Raw genomic sequence first — 21,676 nt, forward strand, 5'->3', positions numbered from 1 at the left:
TTGCTAGGAAGCTTGTTCTGGAATGCTCTTTCTCCACCTTGGTAGACTGGGATGGCACATGGGCTGACGGCCAATCGGCGCTTACTGTGGCTTTCTGGGGACCCAGACTCCTGCCCGCCATTTGCTTAGCAAACACTTTAACCACTCAACTACATCGCCATCCCCTGAGTATTTTAACTTTTATCTTTCTTTTCTTTTTTGGTGTTCTTTCCTATTACACTCTGCTGTTTCCTTCTGTTCTCTACATTGTAGCCATCTTTTTCTCCAAGTTATGTTTATCTACTTGCTTGCTTTGTCCCATTTATTCCCTGTTAAAAAGATTTCCTCGGGCAGGCTGGAGAGATGGCTCCCTGATTAAGAGCACATCCTGTTCTTCCAGAAGACCAAAGTTCAGTTCCCAGCATGCTTCTCAGGTGGCTCACATCCCATTATTTCAGCTCCAAAGGATCTGAAACACTCTTCTGGCATCTGGGGGGAGCCACACACATGTGGTCATACATTCACCTGAATATACATGTATAACCATAAAATTAAATATTTTTAAAGGATTTCCTAATGCCGCTAATATCTATTCATATTTTATAACAAGACTTCAAAAGATGATTAGTTCTTTAGAGCCAGAGTTTGGTCACTGGTGACTATTCTCTTCAGTGAAACAGAGATCAACTCCTTTTGTGAGTCACCACCACAGTTTCTCTAGGCCAATCTCGTTAGCTTCCAGAGAAAAGCTTGGACAGTGTCCTGGAAGCATATCTCAAGCTGTGTGGGGAATGGTTACTAGAAAACCACAGTGAATGGGCTTGTTTTCCTTTCACTTAACTCACCCTTACCATAATCCATGCCTGGTCTCTGGTCCAGTCTGGTTAGAGATCATCCTTTCTTCCCTTGGCATGGAAGCTGACAGAGAAGAAGGTAGTTGATGGAGAGAGACTGGGAGAGGTAATCAGGGGCTTTGATGTTACATTACACAGAATTGCTGTCAATTGTGCTTCTGTTCCATGTTGCATCTCCACCTGCATGGAGCCCTGGCGTAGCTGTTCTTGATACCTTCAGAGCATCAGCATCACCACGAGCAGCTTCTTGGGTAACACCTCCACCATGTATACTCACTCATGCTGGGCGGCATGTTCTGCCTCTTCTCTCTTTTGGAGCCGCACCTCCATTTGCATTCCATCTTCTGGAATTCCATTGACATTTGTTTCTATTGACATTACTCTCTCTTTCCACTTTGTACATAAGAGTCTCTGCCTTCACCCATTAGTTTGGAGGGATTCAAACAACAGGGAGGTTGTATATTTTTGTTGGCTTTGCCACATTTATCCTAAACTGTTCTTCACATCAAAGCCAGATTGTTTATACAGATCCCTGCTGACCCAAAACTTCTCCAAGGGCTTTTAGCCCCTTCACTTGGATTGCTAAGGTCAAAAGCCTCCCCTGCCGATGTGTCTGGCCTCATTATCTATCATTCTTCACCCCAACTTTCTATCTATTCTCCATCCCATTGGTGCTCTCACTGTTTTCACTTTCTTTCTGAACCTTGTCTGTCATGTGCTTGGACATTTGCTTGTGTGATTTTTTTTTTTTTTTTCGTAGTTAGAATTCTATTAGTTAACTGTGCATTACTACAATCAAATACCTGAGGTAGCCAACATATGCAAAGAAAAGGTTTATGTTGCTTACAGATTTACAAGTTCAAAGTCCAAGATCAGACATCCCCCATTGGATTGGCTTTTGCTAAGCATGGCAGATGGTGGCACATATGGTGGGAATATGTGAAAAAGCAGTTTCATTTTGAACCAGAACAGAGAGGGAGGGTGGGGCAAACTCAGCCTTCTATATAGTAATTTTTTGCTGAAGTTACCAAAGGACCTCATAAGTACTACTTTCCTTGCCAAGTCCCAGATTACCTGAAAATCTTGCCCCTAATAGCCCCAGAGAGTTTCTGATGTCCACCTCTCAATAGCACCACCCTGTGAAAAAAATTTCAAACCATAGCAGCAGCCCACCCTTCACTTTTGTGCCTGGCACACTTCTGACCTTCGTGAGAATGGAGCTGTATATCCTCTTCTGTGCAGTCCTGGAGGCAGGCCCTCCCCAGATGTGGCTCCTTGCTGCAGCTCCACCCAGCTCCCTCCTGACAGCAGCAGATCCTGAGCTGCCTTCCATGAGCATGGCTGGCCATTGGGCCTGCCGTCTAGCACATGAATTTTGGCTGAATGGTAGATGATCTTTTTTTCTCTAAACTTTTTGTATTCAGTGTTTTCACTGTTTTTTCCCGACCTTTTAAAACCTTGATTATACAGTTAAAAATGGCCCTGCATGGTAGGTGTTTTTAATTAACTATTATATTTTTGTTTATTTACTTTGCATACTTTTATTTCAAATGTAAATTTAACAACACTATCTTATAACATTAGTTCTGAATATGGCATATCTATTAGCAGTATAACCAGAACATGACTAAACATAGCATTATAACATTTAATAAAAAAGGGAGAGATGAACTTTTGATGCTGTGTGTTCATGCCTGAGAGGGAAACTGATGCTTTGCATTTTCTGATTTTTTTTTCTAGTTTTATAGCGTTTAAAGGGAAGAAAGATAGTGAAGAAAAAGTGGAAGAAAAGTGAAAAGCAGAAAAGAATACTACATGAAACAAAGATGGAGGAATATATTTTATTTTTGCAGTTTTTGTGCCCCTAAGGCATGGATACAAATCTTTAATTCATTTACAAATAAAGATAGCATATTAAACTGCGTGTCTTAAATGGATAACTAAAGTATAACATGAATGGAGGCTTAAAGAAAGCATGAAGAACCCTGTGCTCAGAACACTCAATGTCCCTTTATTAACAATGAAATGTTAGGCATCAGGTTTTTTTTGAAGTGAAAATTGGCTTGAGTTCTTGTCATGTGCTAACCAGTATAAAAGCATACTTCTACCATATAGTGTTATCATTTCCCTGGTACTAACAAGTTAATCAGTACTTAGTAAAAAGACTTTTCCCAGGGCAGCCTAAATATAGCAGAGCCTTGAATTTGAAACCAGATATCATGTCTAGTGCTCTGCATCACTCTTTATAGTGCTTTGCCAATTACGAATAAGGTAAACCTTAGGCTTGATTAAAAGTTTGAACTGTACTTCCTTGAAAAATCTACGGCTGGCCTGATTCTCATGGGACAGACTAAAGACTGAGGGTAGCAGAAATAAAGAGACTATTCAAACACCAAATTTAAAAAAAAAAAAATTTCTTTCCTGAAACTTGGGTCTTGGTTTTATTTGTTTGTTTTTGTTTCTTTTTTTTTTTTTTTAAGTAACATTGCGAAACAAAACTTACACTTTCTTTTTATTGCCCAAATTATCTCAGCTTTGACTTTCTAAATATATATTTTATTTATTGTATTATTTACTCACATTACATCCTGATTGTTATCCTCTCCTTCTTATCTTCCCATTCCCACTCTCCCTCCCTCTTTGCTTATTCCCCTCCCCTGGATCCCCTCAATTGGGAGGCCCTCTTACCCCAACTGTCTGGCAGCAGTCTATTAGATCTCATTGAGATAGCCTGCATCCCTTCCTCTGTGTGCCTGCTAGGCCATCTTGCCAAGGGGCAGTGACCAAGTCGTGGGCACCAGAGCATATGTCAGAGGTACAGCAACAGTGCCCTTCACCCATGTGGAGAATAGGCAGTCCATAGGTTACATCTGAACAGGGGTCTTGGTTTCAGCTTACTGTGAGAGTACTCTCTTCTGTCACTGTCAGTCTGGATACAGCATCTCTCATTCCACTATTTCCCTGGTACCCTTTTTCAGGAAGTCTTACCCATTATGCAATAAAAACGACGGCATACCACTAGCGAACATGCCAAAGTGGATAAGGGAAAGGCCAAAGAACTATAGACAATTGAGGAAAGCTGGAAAGCTTTCCTGGAGAAGCCCAAAACAATTGAGTGTCCATGCCTGAAAACATACATAAAGTAAAACTGTATGGACTGAACATGTTATATTTAAGAATATATATGTATCTTACTCACTGTCCAGTTGCTGTGAAGAGAAATCTTGATTGATGCAACTCTTAGAAAAGAAAGCATTTAATTGGGGACTGGTTTATAGTTTCACTGGCTTATAGTCCATTTCCATCATGGCAGGGAGCATGGTGGCACCCAGACAGAATGGCTCTGTAGTAATAGCTAAGAACTACATCCTAATCCATAGGCAGAAGGCAAGAAGAGAGAAAGAAACTAGACCTGGTATGGGTTATTTAAACTTCAAACCTATCCCCTAGTGACATACTTCCTTCAACAAGGCCTACCTCCTAATCCTTTTCAAATAATGTCACTCCCTGGTGGCTAAGCATTCAGATATATGAGCCTGTAGGGGACATTCTTACTCAAACCCCCACAGTATGTATATGTACATATATGCAGACAACAACCGTTAGTGAAAAAAGAGGCTATGAATTTGAAGGAGAGTGGGGAAGGGTATTTGGAAGGATTTTAAGGAAAAGGAAGAAGGAAATACTGTGATTCTAGTCTTAAAAAACATTGTCACATTCCAAAGGAAATGGTCCAGTTGGAAACCCTGCCTAAATTTGCTTAGAAAACGGGAAGTGAGTCCCTCTTTAATTCCAGTATATTTTTCCCACTTTTTTTTTTTTTAACTCTAAATAATGTCCAGAACCCTGGAATAAAGCACATGAGTGGAGGCCACCTCCAGACCTCCATCCAAGTGTCCATGTTTTATTAATTTTTAATGAGACATGGGATTACAGGAATAGTGAGAATAATTACTTGCTGAAAAAGTAAATACTTACCAAGCAAGTCAATTATGTGCATGTAAAATAACCCATTTGAAAGAAATTGCTTCAGATCTACATTGGTACTATTTATGTGCTTGTATACTGCATTAGTGACTTTTACATTACTATAACTTCTGACAGAGACAACTTAAAGAAAAAAGGATTATTTTGGCTCATGGAGAATTTAGTTCACTGTGGTAAAGTTCATGGTAGCAAGAGCCAGTAGTGGAATGTTTCAACCCAAGGTGGAATGGTGTAGCAGCTGCTACGTTGCATGGACTAGGAAACAGAAAATACTGGATCTAAATGGGAGGTGGATATAACCTACCCAAGCTTTTGCCTAGCCACTGTCATCTACATGCCTTCTACTAAAAGTCTACAGTACCTTCACTGGAGAACAAGGACTCAGAGGCAGCACATTGGAGAAGACATTTCAGATTCAAACTATAGTACTGAACCATCATGAAGCAAGATGGATAAGTCGAAGTTCTGAGCTACAAAAAGAATCAATGAGTAGACTATGCAGTTTGTGAAGCATTGATAGATGGTATCAGAAAACATTTGGCTTTAAAATGTTGTAGTGGGCTACAGATGTAACTCAGTGGTTGAGCACTTGTCTACTGTAAGGCGAAGTCCCAGATTTAATCCCTACCACTGTTAAATATGTGTGTGTGTGCATGCAAAATAAGTTCTAGATACAGTGGTATAGAATTCAAATGTAAGATTATTCTTCACACACATAATATATATGTATATACACATATATATATATATTTATACTCTAATATGAGTTATTGTACCCGTATAACTCAATTACAATACAAGGTTTACTTCCAATGCTTTGAAAGTGCTATCAAGCTGTTTAAGAGAAATAAATTATACAAATTAAATGTTAGTAGATTAAATAGTGGTCATGTCAATTGCTAGCCTACTTTTATCAAAAGAATGTAGATCTTAGATACAGCAGATAGACTCTATAGAAAGACAAGGTCTTCAAAAATCCCAGAGACATGGAGAATATGGCATTTTTAAATGTTTTTATTACTTTAAAGATTCATTGACAATGAGACAGGTTAACTCCTGGCAACACCCAGCCTATCTCAAAGAAGATGATAAGCAACCTCATTATGGAGATGGCTTCAAATGTGGCAAACAAGCCACTAGGCGAAAGGTCCTCATTTCTACCACAGACAGAATTCTGCCTTAAAAAGGGCAAGCTTGGATGCAGACAGCATCAACAGCCAAACTCTGCCAAGACAGCGTAAGCAAGTCCTCAGTAGTTCCTGCCACACAAATATGTCTGTCAGATATATTGGGCCAGAAGGCTAAAGAAGATGTTCCAACGTTATAGGGAGTTTTGGGTGACTATTCAGGTAGAAAACTGTCTTTGTCATCTTTTCATTTGGAAAGCTCCTAACCTGCACTCCCGGCATACTCAGATAATCAATTTACTCCTTCTTAAATCTCTGAAGGAGTTGAAGACCAGGTAGTTTAGTTTTACAATGAAGCTTAGTTGTTTAGGGGTTAAGATATTTTTAGGTCTAGATAGGTGTTCTAAGTTGATAATGACCATATGTGACAGAGACTGATTTACATTCAGAAATTTAGATATACCAAAATAGGAAAGATGTCTTCTTCAAGACTGTCAAATACAAATAGCCAAAACACTAAGAATGTAACATTTATATAATTCCTGATTGTGTCGCAGTTCTTCTTGCCATAGGTAATCCATTGTAAATATGTGTAATAATATAAAGGTATATGTACAAAAATAAAATAATCATAAAAAGGAAAAGACAAGACAGACAACAACAAAAATGTTGATATGGGTAACCTCTTGCACATAGAAGTTTAACTATCTGTTGAATCAATCTCTTTGATTATTAAACACAGTGAGTTATTTGCTGAGTGATTGAGGGATGCAGTTATACCTAAGATGACTATAGGACTAATTCAAGCATTAGATAATGTGTGGAAAAGCAAAAGGACCAGAAGGCTGCACAGAAGCCCACAGTGCGAGTAGGAGACTGGGGGATGGGGGGGTGGGAGGGGGAGAAAAAGAAATGAAACCTAAGAAAACCCACCTCAACTGAGAAGAACAAATTCTCTCCTTGCAGGTTTGGTCAGGGGGTTTCCCAACTAGTGCATTACTAGAGGGAACCTTGTGCAGGCCAGAGTTTAGTTGTTACCATAGAGAACTTCGTCAGGGCAGTAGAGATCACGAGAAGTTCATGTTGGCAGGGATGCAAGGTACTTTCATATTCTCAAACATTCATAAGGACTTTAAATTTTCTGTGTAAGAAGGCTATATCTTAAAGGGGTTTTATAAAATTGGCTAAGGTGAATTGCTCATATAAGTAGTTAGTTAAATTAGTGAAGTGTACAACCTTTAAAACAGTTCAAAATTAAAAGACTAGTGAATCTGGACATAACCATTTAAAAGATAAATAATACTAATCACATACACTGTTCTAAGGAAGTCTCTATAAGCAAATGGTAAAAGAAAAGTTACCTACTACATGTTAAGAGTTGTAGAAGTTACTTACAAATCATGGTGGAAAATAACAAGTAGGAACAGGCTCCTGGGAACAGAAACATCTGTTCCTTCAGACAGCCTTATGTCCTGGCATTTAAAGGTGAGGTCAGGAGCCAGCCTTTATTACAATGGGAATGTAGGTCATAGTCTCTTTTAGTCTTTTCTGGAGGAGTCTGTCTTTACAAAGTGTCTCATGCCTGGCACCAGACACAGCTAGTGAAGCCTGTCTGGTGACCACAAATCCTCTTTCAGTTTCAGTATGCATTTCTTGGGCCCATGAATAATAGAAGAGTATCTTCTTGTTAATTTTAACTGAAACTAATTTTTTGGACCCTCATTTCTTATTACAAATTCTGTCTTGTCCAAGCAAAACACTCTTGCTTCCTGTCCTCTCAAAATTATGGTCTTTCATGTTACCTTTGAATGTTTGCACCATGGAACACAAATTTTGTTTCAGTCATCAGGTATTAAATATTGAAAAACAGCCTCACAGTGCTGTTTGGTATCTCATTCTCCAAAGCAGTTGTGCTGGGTTTATAGGATCATGACTGGCTCATCTGTGACTTGCGTCTGATCAAACAACATTGAAACAACTTTCATGGACATGTGCTCTATCTATTTTATTAATATTTGCCATTAGTTATCACCAGTGAAAAAGAGCATGGCTCCATTCCCCAGCCAACCAACCATGGAGAGAACTCTGCTTAGTGCTTTGCCTTATGAATGTACTATTATAATTAGCATGCGTTTCTTTGCTTGTGATTCTTCCAGTTAGTAAAGCTAGCATGGTAGGATATAAAGAGAGAATATGTATACAAGCAAATTCTGTGTCAAGAGTTTTGCTTTTATATTTTATAGATATTGCTCCAAAGTATATAAATCTGTTCACCATATAACTGATGTATTGGAGACATGTGGATGAGCATGATCTTTTAATTTTCTTTGCTATTTGCTTATGTGGCTAAATTCTAAAAATGTTAATTTTGTAATTAATTTCTAGCACATTGTTGGGTAACAATGAATAGGGTTGTTTTGTTTTGTTGTACGTTTCTCAAGTGTTTAGATCGCTGAATTGTCTGTCTGCGTCTTCCTGGTTAGTTTTATAAGTTACTTATTTCTTATTCCTCTTTCCTTTTTCCTTAAGTTGGTTTCAATTCAAGAATCCACCAAAGTCACTTACTTGAACATGGTTTTTTTTTTTTTTCTGCCATCTGTATTTTCTGAACCATATCTTATTCGGTCACTTTTCCATGAGTTCTATGCTTTCTTTTATGTATCCTACTAGTATTGTCTACTAATACAGAACTAGTTAGAGTTTCTGCTTTGCAGTCGTCATTTTCCCAAGTGACTACCTCTTCCCATCCCTCCTGCTGTCGCTGGTGTATGACAGTTCATCACCCATCTGACTGCCCCATGCTTTTTACCCATGGTTCTGCAGGCCTCAGGTAGCATTTCCTAGAGTCTCCTGGGCTAATCATTAGTTCTGAAGATGCCACGTTAGGGAGATTTCTTGTTCCATACAATGCTACATTTGGGAAAGACTGTTTATACATTATGATACACTAGGTACTCAAAGGAGTGGATGCGTGGACATTTGTGTAGCATATGGTGGTATGCAACTTTAAAATTCCTGTAATGAATAAATGTTGTTTAACCCAGCATTTCCTAAACTAATTTTTTTATGAAACATTTTCTGATGTCCCACAGAATTGATGTTGGATAAAACAAAATCTGTGGTATTCCAGCCTACAGTGCAAAGTGGTGAGTGGCATTAGCCCTTGCATCCTAGAACTTTTGGTCCCACAGGCCGATCACCATTCTCTGTTCTCTTCCCTGACTCAGCTGTGGATACACTTTGATCATTTACACTACCCTTTCCTCTTCACATACGCACCACTTTGCATCAGTTGTGAAAGTACCTGTTGTCTTTCCCATCTTTTTGATGAAGCAAGACTATAGGTAATCATTATTTTGTGAACTTCAGTCCATAGACATATATTTGTTTGTCTGTAAAAATGTAGTTGGAAATTGCTGTGATCCGTACTTTCTATTACAATCTCTGAAAAAGAGACTGTGAGTAGTACATCTCCCCACGAATACATTTCAGGGAAAACATTCCCTTCAGTATTGTGTGCACCCATGTGCATGTCTGCCTTCTTTTCCTTGCTCTGCTATGTGCCTGTTTCTTGCATCCCTCTCTAGTCAGCTACATCCATCTCTGCGCTTTAGCAGAATTACCTTAGATGGTGAGGAGGTTTCCCTGTACCTAGTGCCCTTCCTACCATCACTTGACTCGTTTAAAACATATTGGTTCTCCTGACTGACTTAGGGTTCAGCTCTAGGTTCATGTGTGTGGGCTTTCAAAAGGTGGGAGGGAGGCATGTAAATTTGGACACAGAAGGCACCTGCCTAGCCTTGTTTTTCCACCCTGTCACTGGGATTTTGTGACAATGCCTTTGGAGACTGTGGAACAGAGATGTTTGGAAAGATTGGGTTTAAAAACAGGCTTCAAGAAGGGAGTCTTTCATATATTTGCCATTTGTTTGGGAAAAGGTAGAGGGGAGAGTCCTCTGACAAATAGCAGATTGGAAGTATGGGAGGAGTGTGGCGGTCATAATCCTGAAAGTTTCTGACGGTGCTTTGGAGAGATCCTGACCCCTGCCCTGAGAGGCAAGTTGTGTTTTTCTTTTGTCTTTTCATCTCTCTTTATTTTAGAGCCATCTCTCTCTTCTCATTAGCAAGGCCACAGGAATTGGAGCTGAGGAGACGGAGGGAGTGTTGCGACTAGAGCCTGTTTGCTGAGTCCCTGTAGATTAGTGCCAGGACATCCTGTTCATTTCCATGCCAGCCCATCTCTAAGGTATTTTTTGAAAGCAAAAGGACAGTTTATTGCAGGCATCTCTTATCTGTAGATTATAAATAGTGTCTGGTTAAGAATATTCTGGATGGGTTAATTAGAGTGCTGACTATTATTAAGCAAACTGCTTGTTAGTATTATGCCTATTTGAACTTGGTATTGATGAAAAGTAATTGACCACAGAGCTGAATTCAGAAAGGCAGAAAGGGTGTTGTTTTTATATTTCTATTATGGCCGTAAATTGTTTACATAAAAATGCCTATGAAAATATGAGCTCCAAGGCACAGAGATTCACATTGTGTAGGATGGTAAATAATATTGTTTTATTTTCAGATTGATGTGTTTGTCCAGCCTGCCTAAAAGCCAGCCTTATTGAAATTAAGTAGTTAAAATGTGTTTTATTTTCTGCTATCATTTTTGCTACCAAGTATATGAGAGTGAAGTTTAACATACCACAACTAAAGGAGGTTCCCTGTTAAATCCAGGTAATTACCTAGATACTTCTTTGGGTGACAATCACTATAATAAATAGACTATTAAAGAAAAATGTGAAAAGATATATAAATAAGGAAAAATTGCTTGTAACAACCATCTTCTAAGTATTGGATTGTTATCTATGTTATTTATTGGTATTTTGTCCAGCTCAATTATTAAGTTTCCCTAGCTCTAGCATTCCATGGGGAATTTATTCTATGAGCTAATAAATTAAACCGTCAGGGAGTTTTTCGTGAAATTCAGCTTAAAATTTCCTATTCTTAATTTCATCTCATTATTCCTAGTTATGCCCCCTTGTACCAGGCTAAATAATTATTCTTTCTCCTTAGAGACGCCTATTATGTATCCGTCTAGTTGTCACTTCAGCAGGCCCATTCATACTTAGCTCCTTTAATCTGTCCTCATAAATCAACTCTTCCATTGCCTTAATCATTAGTATTGCTCTTCTAAGAACTATCTAATTTTCAGACGTATACAGTTGTCAGGGGCCCCAGTAAAGTCAGCATGCACTGAGACTCAGTTTCTTCCTGCCTCTGCAGTAAGATCCAGAACCCAGTGTGCTGTTTACTGGGCCAAGTCAGCACTTGCTCATCTGGACTAGTTCAAGATGTGTCCAGTGACATTTTCCTTATGTCCATCCTGATTTCAAGATCGATTCTGATCTCGTGGGTTCATGGGACATGTGAGTCTCTGAGTTACTATCCTGCTTGTATCCTACATCTTGCCTTGTCCTTATTCACTACCACCGGTCAAGCTACCACAGCCTGTGTTACCATGGGATCTGATCATCCTGAGAGTGCCTTGGGAAGCATGTGGAGTCCAGTGAGGCCTAGAACCCGCCCACCACAAAATTCCTCATCAGTTATCAACTCCTGTTGTTTAGAACCCTTGAGCCAATGTCCTATCTCTTTTAATTTGCAGTTTCCCTCACATACTGAACAGTATAAATAGATTTTAATAGAGTAAGATGGGCCATGATACTCTTTTCTAAAAATGAAGATGTTGTTGCGATGATCATTGATTTATTTGTAATTGTGAATCGTTCGTGCACTGTTTGTAATTTTGTCAGAATCTTTTTCCTTTTGCTGGCATTCTTTATCTGCATAAACAAGTAGACTTACATTTCTGCTGCTTTCCAGATGTGTCTCAGGATGAAGGATCTTTCTCTTACCATTTGTCCTTTTGTTCAGAAAGTTAAAGATCTCTCTCTGTCTCTCTCTCTGTCTCTCTCTCTCTCTCTCTCTCTCTCTCTCTCTCTCTCTCTCTCTCTCTCACACACACACACACACACACACACACACACACACACACACACACATTCTGGTCATCAGTGAGAATTAAGATGCCTTTCGTATTTTGAATTTGTTTTAGGGGGAAACGTTCATTTGTTCCTTTAAAATTTTTGCAACTATTAGGTGGAATTACAATGTGTAAATGCCTAAGCTTCTTCCCACTTTAAATCAAAGACTGTCTTATTATTTTATTATTGGTACCATTCTTTGTAGTTTCTCTTTCTGTGCTGCCATCTGTTTCGCACTAAAGAAGGAAGGAGTTTCATGTATCGTGTTGATTTTTCTCTAATTGTTTGAAATCAAAATATATATGAGGGTTCATAAAACAAGACTAGGAGTCCTTGAAGACGTCTTCTGATTGTAGAATCTCCATGGTGTGCCATAGACAGGTTGTTCAGTTCACATACACTCCCCTATGCTTCTAGTATTGCTCGTTAGGCTGGCTTTAGGCCTAGTTAACTCTCTTCCAGTTTTCATAAGCACTGTCCTCACTCCTCCATGCACCTGCTTTTTGTTTCTTAGTTTGTTTTTTAATTTCTTTTACTGTATGTACTTCCTGCCCATCCCTATCCCACCCCACCCTCACCCTGCCAGGGGGCATGTATGCACACATGTATATGCTTTTAATTCTGATTTCTACCATTATTCACCTCGCTTGAAATAAGGTACTTGAACTAATAATGGCTCCATGAAATAAGTCTTCAGATTCCACACTTGGTATCTAAATCAGTTTTGTTTTGTTGTTTTATTTTTCTGTTTCCTTTGCTCTTTGCAAGAATGCTATTTGTTGTCTTTTACAAACGCCCCCTCCCACTAAATCCTGCCATTTACCATATATGTTACAGTTTCCCCTCCCACTAAATCAGGCACCAGCCAAGGACAATACAGGAGGTAAACTTTAAACCCCTTCCCAGATCTAGCCAATGGTCAGAATATTCTCCACAGTTGAGTGGAGAGTGTGATACGACTTTCTCATGTACTCTGGTGCCTCACATTTGACCATGTCCCCTGGAGGGGGAGACCTTGTGGCACTCAGAGGAAGGACAGCAAGTAGCCAAGAAGAGACTTGATACCCTATGAGAATATATAGGGGGAGGTAATCCCCCTCAGGAACAGTCATAGGGGAGGGGAATAATGGGAAAATGGGGGGGGGGGGGAATGGGAGGATACAAGGGATGGGATAAACATTGAGATGTAACAAGAATAAATTAATAATAATAAAAAAAAAGATAAAAAAAAAAAGAAAAAAAAAAGAAGTGAAATGAAATAAATGCATCTGTAAAAATAAAATTAAAATTGCCTTCTTTAAAAAAAAAAAAAAAAAAAAAGACTTTACTGATCCACAAGCTGGGAGTACTCTTTTATTTCTCAGTTTCAAAAGCTATAGTGTCTGTTGTGTATAGTGTTGCTAGCATAGGCTAGTTGGCTACTCATAGCTTTTCTCCCACTCTAAATACTCTTGATTTTCTCCCTATAGATTGATAGCTCCTTAAGGTTAGATTTTGTAATGGTTCTTTGATTTGAAGTTGTATTATATTTTTAAAAATTGGTTTTATTTAGGCTATTTGCAAATCAGTATCATATTTAACTGTTTGACAAGCATTATAGGATAATATAAAACTGAAAATTACAGAGAGAGCAAAATATGTTTCATGAAACATCAACCAGGTCCATTTAATAGAAAGTGTATATAGATTCCCAGGAATACAAACAGCCATGTGAACAGAAATTGCTAGGAAGGCAATTAACCAAGGAAGTTTCAGACATTGTAAATGAATGAGGAGGAATGTCGTAGGCCATGGAGTGACTGGAAACCACAAAATGGGAAACTAGAAAGATAGTGAGAGGTGATAAGCCACATCTATAGTTGTGTGCTCTACAGTATATGCCACACCAGTTTGTAGCCACAAAACTCTTTGGAAGCTACTAAAAGAAATTTCAAGCCTTTGAGCTTTCTCTTGGTCACTAACACTTGTTGCACTTTCCTGAAGACTTTTGTGTCAGCATCTTTATTTTTTTCTCAGTATTTTATGTCGTCACTGTGTCCTTATAGGAAGGTAAGGGACTGATTTTACTTTTTTTTTTTTTTTTTTCACAAAAAGCATATTGCATTCCCTTTTTGTAACAGATTCATGCCCAAGCACAAAATAGCCCACTTAAGGAGGATGCTCAGCCTTATTGGAAATGGCATTGCTGCTCTGCCCGTGATGCTTCCTTGCCAACCAGAGCAGAAGGATCCTAAGAAGCCACTGCACAATTTTGAATCAAAGGCTGATGAACACCCTGGCCTTGATGCTGGACAAGAAACCCCAGACAGCCCATCAATCCTTAAATCAGGCTTGGAGAAGTCCAGCCTGTCAGATAACTCAGGCACTCTTCCTGTGAGCAAGGAAAATCTGGCTCCTGATCCCAGCAACCTTTTGTGTGGAGCTGATGATCAGCAAAGACCGTTGCACATCATGTGGCCTCACAGGTGGTAAGTCAAGACATGCCATTTTACTCAGAGCTTTACAAAATGTGTTTCGGTGGTGGACTTTCTAACTTGCTGTCCTTGTAGCTTTAGAAAATGATCACTTGAATCTGCATGTACAGTTTCACATGGTAGGATTACTATACTCAGTACAGCACCAAGGCAGCACTGCCCATAACTATACATTAATTATTGTGCTTTTTTTAACTTTATCTGTGAATTATAGATATCTGTAATGATTTGTTCAACTAGTAAGAGCAGCCAGATACATTTAGAAATCAAATCTTATTAAAGAAGTTTCAAAGTAGAAAAATCAGATACAATGACTGTTAAACCAGAATTATTTCACATATGGACTTCAATAAAGCACATCATTATTAAAATAATAATTTCCATTTTTTTACTCTTACTTTTGACCAGTGTCAACTGGACAGTTTCATTTTACTTGTCATAGCGTATTAGTGCATGTGAAGCAGTCTACCTCCTGCCAAACGCTTTGTATTGTGCTAGGCAAAACTGTCAGGCTGAATGTCTTCTCATCACAGGAAAATCAATGCAACATATAATCCCACCAAACATAAACTCGTAAACCTAGCCCCAGCTTCTATAAATTAGGATTTAAGGAGGTAAAATGTCCTGATAATCTTCTGGTATTAGGCATGAATATTTTAATCTAGTTTTTATTCCTCCCAGTTAGTTTAATCTGCATGTGGCCTGATTAGAGTTGCTTCCCCTACAGATTATGGCCTCTTTATTGCTGCAGTGCTGGGCTGATCATTAGGTCCGATTGAGAGCAACTGTTTGCAGGTGAAGTAATAAGCTGACACACCGGCAGGAAAGCGCCTTTGCCCAGGATTTGCCTCCAAGCACATTAAAACTCCTCGAGCTCTCCCAGTTGATCTGCAGCATCTGGTACCTAAAGGGATTTTTGCCTTTGATTCTAAATGCATGAACCTGAAATTTAGGGGCAAAACATTGTTATGAGGTGCAGTTTGGGGCTTGTTTGTTCAGTGTCACCCTTCCAGCATCATGTTATACTCCAAATGTCACAGGCTCAGTATTCCTTCATGTGATTTGAGACACAGTGGGTCGGATGAAATGAACCAATTTGAAGGTAAACTACACATCCTCATTCACTACCTTCTGAAAACCTCTCCGATTCCATTAACCTTTGCCTCTCTAAATGAATATTTACTGCAAGGAAGTCAATTCTAAAAAGTTTGGTTCTGGATTTTCATTAAAATGTTAAATAATTTGGAGACTGTGGATATAAAACAACAATACGCAGGCGAGACTGAGAACCATGTTATTCGATACTTTGCACAAAATTAGACAGAGCTATGTTAATAAAATTAACAATATTAAATTGAATAATTCCCTCTCTTCCTTTGTATATTTTTGCTTTAATTTAATTTAATTGCCTAAAGTTAGTTGCTTAAAGAGATTCAGCATGATGTTTGTGCACATTCTTATTGTTAAAGCTAAATTATTTTTAATTTGGAGAAGAGGGGGAAAAGCCGCATCAGCAAGAGTAAATGCCAAAATACAAAAGTAACACATCCATCCTTACGGGTAATATAGGAGAACATTGGAAACTTGGAGGTTGCCAGACACATAGCTAACATTAGGGCTAATTTTGAAAATCTAGCGTGCAGTCAATTTTACTGATGCCTGGGGACATACAAGGTAGAAGCTGACAAGAGAACTAATTTTGTTTGGGTTATTTACTGCTATGCATCATCCCCGGGTTCCCGCCTGACACACAGCTATATGAAGGGGATATTATCACACACTAAAAATTTATGTTGACATTCGATATTTGTTCAATATGTCAGCAGTATTACTTTCATAATCAAAAGAGTAAGAAAAAGAAAAAAAGAAAAGCACTCTATGCTCATATAGATAGATCTTTTTAATAACAGTCTGTAAGGTTAATATAGTTTACCTTTGAGAGTATACAATGAAAACAAGCAGGGTTAGGAGGGGAAATGACAGAAAGCATCAACCCGAGCTGTTTGTTTGCCATTACCTACGCGAGCCATGTCAGCTCTCTGGCCCGCGTCTGATAGCTATTTGTTGTACAGAGAGCACAGCATAAAAAAAAAAATATCAAACTCTTAATACTATTGTGTGCCCATAACCATCTGTCACTGCTAGCCTGGAGATGAGAGGAAGATTAGGAGGAATAAACACTGAGCCGCCGAGCATTGGTAAAGCCTTCGGGCAAAAAACTCTTGTGGGGACATCAAAGACATTCTAATTCCGAGGCAGTCAAGGATTACAGTGTGTAACCTGTGCTGACAACAGATAAATGACTGGCAATATTGTGCCAGAGCTGTTGGGTCCTGCATGGAGTACTGATGATGATGATGATGATGTTATCTTGCAGAATGGACTCTGCTGGGATAATTTTATGATAAAACACTTTTTTCAAATGCCACTGGGTCTAGGCAGACATTTACTAGCTACAGGGGTAGCAATCAGTTTCTTCAAAATTTACTGTTCTAAGCCCATTAGAGTTCCGGCACAGCAAGCCTCTTCAATGAAAAGCTAAAATGCCTATGTTTTCTTTAGGAGAATATATGCAAATATTGGAAGCCGAACTCCTACCCTTTAGTGGTAGGTGCTTTATCATCTGATTTATGTAAATTTGCTCATAAAAATCCCGTTTATTTTTAATTGGTGAATATGAATTAGAAAATTAAGACTCTGGTATAGAATTCATCCGCGGCTTCACGTACACATTCGTTTAGACTTCCAGTTGTATGGCTGGAAATCCTGTCAGTGGCCTATCACTATGCATTGTGCTCTCAGGGGAGGCAGGCCTTCAGTGGGAAGGAGCAGGGCTGTCTGCGTCTCTCTGATGCAGCCCTGTTCGTTCACAACGCCACGCTCAGGCTCACCATGCCCATGTCTGCACCTGAGCCACTTTCTCTCATGCGTTTCATCTGAGTAGCTGTGGGAAGTTCTGCTGTCTGTTGCGTTTTGTATTGGCCATGCCTCTTTTCCAGAGAGATGTTTCAGGACAAGAGACTGTATACAGTGGATAAATGGAGAGGGGAGATAGCAGCCCTGCTGTTTTCCCGCCCCATCATTCTAAGAACTGTGTCCTGAAATCATTCTGTTGTAGTAGGTAACTGGAAAATGAAGTAATGGTGAACTTGCTGCCCTTCCGTGATGGGACTAGGAGCGGCCTTAAATACACTGTTAACCTCTAACGTGTACTGAGTCCGCCATATGTCGAGTTTCCTTGGTAGAATATGTATTCAAATCAACTCTGTAAATCACATTGTTTATTTTTGTTTTTGTTTTTGTTTTTTTGTTTGTTTGTTTTCGAGACAGGGTTTCTCTGTGTAGCCTTGGCTGTCCTGGACTCAATTTGTAGACCAGGCTGGCCTCAAATTTACAGAGATCTGCCTGCCTCTGCCTCTGCCTGCCCAAGTGCTGGGATTACAGGCCTGTGCTCCCGTGGCCAGCATTAAGTGACAGTTTCTAGAAGATACATTCTGAATTTTAATCTATGTATAAATGTTTACGCAGGAGAATGGATCCTTAAATGCAAGGTTTGCCCCTCTTTGGTCTTTCTGAATCTGAGATTGTCGAGGATTATCGTGTACAACCTCTGCTGACAATAAATAACTGTCAGTATTTTAGCAGTTTCTGGGTTCTCTGCAGAGTAATTTGTTTCCTCCTTTCTACCCAGTCTTTAATGTTTTGTTATAAACATCTGTAGCACAGCACAGCCAATAGAAATGACCTAGAGAAGACCTGTGGAAAACACTGCATTTGGCAATGCTTGTTTTTTAAAGCTGTTTCTTTCCAAATAGTACAGCACTGCACCAGCTTCCAACCTTTATGTAAATGTTTCTATATCACAGTGGGCACAAAGACACACTGCTAAATGGAGAGTCAAAACAAGTTTAGAGCATAGTTAAAGCTCGCATTTTCCAGGCCCCCTGTTCTCCAACTCACTCTGTAAGATAAGTGGGCCAGTGAGATGGTTTGGGGTGCATGGGGAGCTCTTGCATAGAGAGCCTGGTGACCTGAGTTCTATCCCCCAAACCCACGAAAGTATGGAAGTAGAGAACCAATTCCACGTAATCATTCTCCGCCCTGTACCTGCATGCACACATGCTCTCATGATAAGAAAAAGTTTACAAAATTCATGAAATACCAAAGGGCTTTTGTTGGATTATACCTATGAGTATTTCCTGTTTTAGACATAAAAACTGAGGACAACTCTGTAAATCACATTGTTTGTTTGCTTGAGACAGGGTTTCATATCACTACGTAGCACTGGCTGTCCTGGAACTTGCTATGTAGAACAGGCTGGCCCGTAATTTACAGAGATCTGCCTGCCTCTGCCTCCTGAGTGCTAAGGTTGAAGGGATATGCCACCATGCCCAGCTCACACCATCATGTTAAATAACGAGAATGCAATAACAAGCACATGCTAACACAAATGATGTTTTGAAAAAATACAGCTTCCAAAATAAAAAATACTGGTGAAGAATGACATTAATTCACTATATCTTTATATCTGTTGCAATGTGTTGTTTGGGTAGATGACTATGAAGAAAATCCTGCTTCATAGAGAGATGTCACATTAAAAGGAAGATTGTGGGAACTGTTATGTGTATTGTAGATGCTCTTCTTTTATGCTATATCAGAACTTAACCAGAAGCATCTGTTAAAGGTTAGTTGCACTATGGAGTCAGGAGCCACCACAATGCATAAGCCATGGTCAGTTCCTTGCACATTGAACAGATCTTCTAGCGCATAGGCCACATGGAACACAGAGGCTCACTGAATAATGCAGGTCTGCTGCATGTTGACATGATTCACGTGATTTTGCGATATCACTATGAATCTCATAAGAAACGTGCTTGAGTCTTAGAAAGCTGTTAAGCTCATGGTGTAGATGCAGTTTCACCAATATTCTGCTGGCCATTTAAACGCTTGAATTTATGATTAAAACACACAAATCGGTTATCTTTCTTAAAGTGATTTCACATGATTCATATTTGAAAATATTTGACATACTTAAGTCTGATTAGCAGTAGTGTATCTATCATTCATTCACATGAATTGTTTTTTAAAGAAGGCAGCTATTTTATGTCAGAAATCAATCATGCAAATATTTGTCTTAAAGATATTCATTATATCTTAATTTGCATAACAGGTCTTTTATATACATTTCCAACTGTATCAAAAATATTAAAAGATATCTGTTGAAAAGATTCAATAAATTATATGAGCAATTTTTACTGTATCCCCAAGCACATTCTTAAATGAAACAAATGTGTTCCTTTTTTTCTTCATTTTGCTGTAAAGGCAGATGGTGAAAACTAGGATACCACTAGTTCAGTATGCTCCCATTGCCCTGGATTGTGCTCAGGCACAGTCTTACCCATAGCCACTTTTGTTCCATAAGAGCATGCGTTATACAGAGGAAAAAAAGTCAAATTCTATCTTAGAGTTATTGTCAAAAATAACTTGATCTTAAAAATTCCTTGGAAAGGAATTAGACATTCTTGGGCATTCAGAAACTACCATTGCAGCCCACTGTGTGATGACCACCACTAGCCATTAGAGTTTAGAGTTGCTTCATTTTTCATTCTTATGGACTAAATTTTCCGTCCCTGAATGTTAAGATGTTGTATTATATTTATTGTATTGTAGTTACAATTTTTGTTTTAGTAGTTGGCAGCAAACAAGTTTTTGTCACATATGAGACAACTCAAACAAAACAGAACTCACATCATGATGAGTTAAGCAGTTAGGAACCCATGGGCTAGAAAGCTATGATAAGAATTGTGAGTCGCCTTCAGTGGATGTTTTCTGGTTGGAGTGGGCGTGTTGAAGAGCTGGAAGTTTTATTAGAGTGCTTACAGTTACAAGCTTCCCAGTTGGGCCACTGAGGTGGCTTAGCAGTTAAGGGCTCTCAGCACCAAATCTGACTATCCATGTTCCATCCACAGAGCCCACTTGGTAAAAGGAAAGATCCAGCTCCCACGTGTTATCTTCTGACCACCCCATTTGCACTGTAGCTTGTGAATACACACAGAAACACACAAAATAATAAATGTAAAATACTTTTAAACTTTCCCCATTACTTCTTTATTTGAACTGTGGGAAAACTGTCTGTCAGAGCCTTTCACTTTGAGTAGATTGACTCCTCATGGTCTGTCTGGCTTTTGCAGCACTTTCCATAAGTAGTGATCAGTTGATCTATGCAAAATTGATTACAATTAAGGGTATGAATTTAGACAGGACAAAACTTAGTCATCAGGATTTGAAATGTATTTAGATAACTTCCTAAATAAGCATGAACCCTACCTAATATTGAAAGGATTGGCATCCGAATCTTCAGAGGTTGGTGACCCCCTAATAAAAATAACTGATGAACAGTGAATGGAAACTTATGCGCTCATACTTGGTAGTAAAAGAAATCACTGTTTTATTTTTTGACTGAAGTTTAAAACACAACTGTTTTTAGTTTTGTTGTTACCTACCTCTGAAAGGATGTATGTTCGATGGCGAGTTGAGGGCTTGTCTTACTTTCTTACTGCCCAAACAACTGGGGAGAAGGGGTTTTTTGGTCCTTGCTTTAGAAAGTGTTTGCAGGTCTGTACAGGTGCCATACTTCACATACATAAGAACATGGAGCCATGTACTGGTATTCAGAGACAAGCATTCTGTGTTTAATTTCAGTTTTAAATATGTCTTTTCCAAAAGAAAAATGGCCCTCACACAATACTATTTCTGGGGACAATGGTCATGTGGGTGGCCACACATCTTCCAACGCACTTGGCTATAGCCTCTGATTTGAGGGGAAATTGTTTTCGTCCCATCTCTAAAAAGAGAGGATTCCACAGATCCTTTCTAGTACCTTCAGGCGTTCTCAGAACTCAGTGACTTCAACCAGTTTGTATTTATCTATCAGTCAGCCAACCAAATCTCACGTGAATAAGGTTCTGATAGATTATAGCCATTCCCACGTCAGTGAGTTCCGTTCAGATTTATTATTCTTAGGGTTTTTTGGGGGAAATCTTTTTATTTGTTTGACCTATCCAAAAAAAGGAATTTCAGATTCACGCCATTTAAAAAGCAGAAAAGGTATCTCAAGAATTTTTATTAGAATTTGAAAGGGTACCAATATCAACCTAAAATTTCCATGTAATGTGTCACCTAATAAATTGGCACTGTTAGGTGATTCTATGGTGCTCT

At 38.9% G+C, this 21,676-nt stretch overlaps 1 protein-coding gene across 2 annotated transcripts in view; it reads left to right on the forward strand.

The window, feature by feature from the left end:
• Positions 1 to 21,676, forward strand: part of Gtdc1 (glycosyltransferase like domain containing 1) — a 299,932-nt gene that overhangs the window by 226,518 nt on the left and 51,738 nt on the right. For both annotated transcript variants that reach the window (XM_051166637.1, XM_051166638.1), the window contains exon 5: positions 14,105 to 14,452. In XM_051166637.1, the coding sequence (XP_051022594.1) occupies positions 14,105 to 14,452 (348 nt within the window). The remainder of the gene's footprint in view (positions 1 to 14,104; positions 14,453 to 21,676) is intronic.

Source organism: Acomys russatus, chromosome 24, assembly GCF_903995435.1.
Source record: "Acomys russatus chromosome 24, mAcoRus1.1, whole genome shotgun sequence".
Taxonomy (NCBI): Eukaryota; Metazoa; Chordata; class Mammalia; order Rodentia; family Muridae; genus Acomys; species Acomys russatus.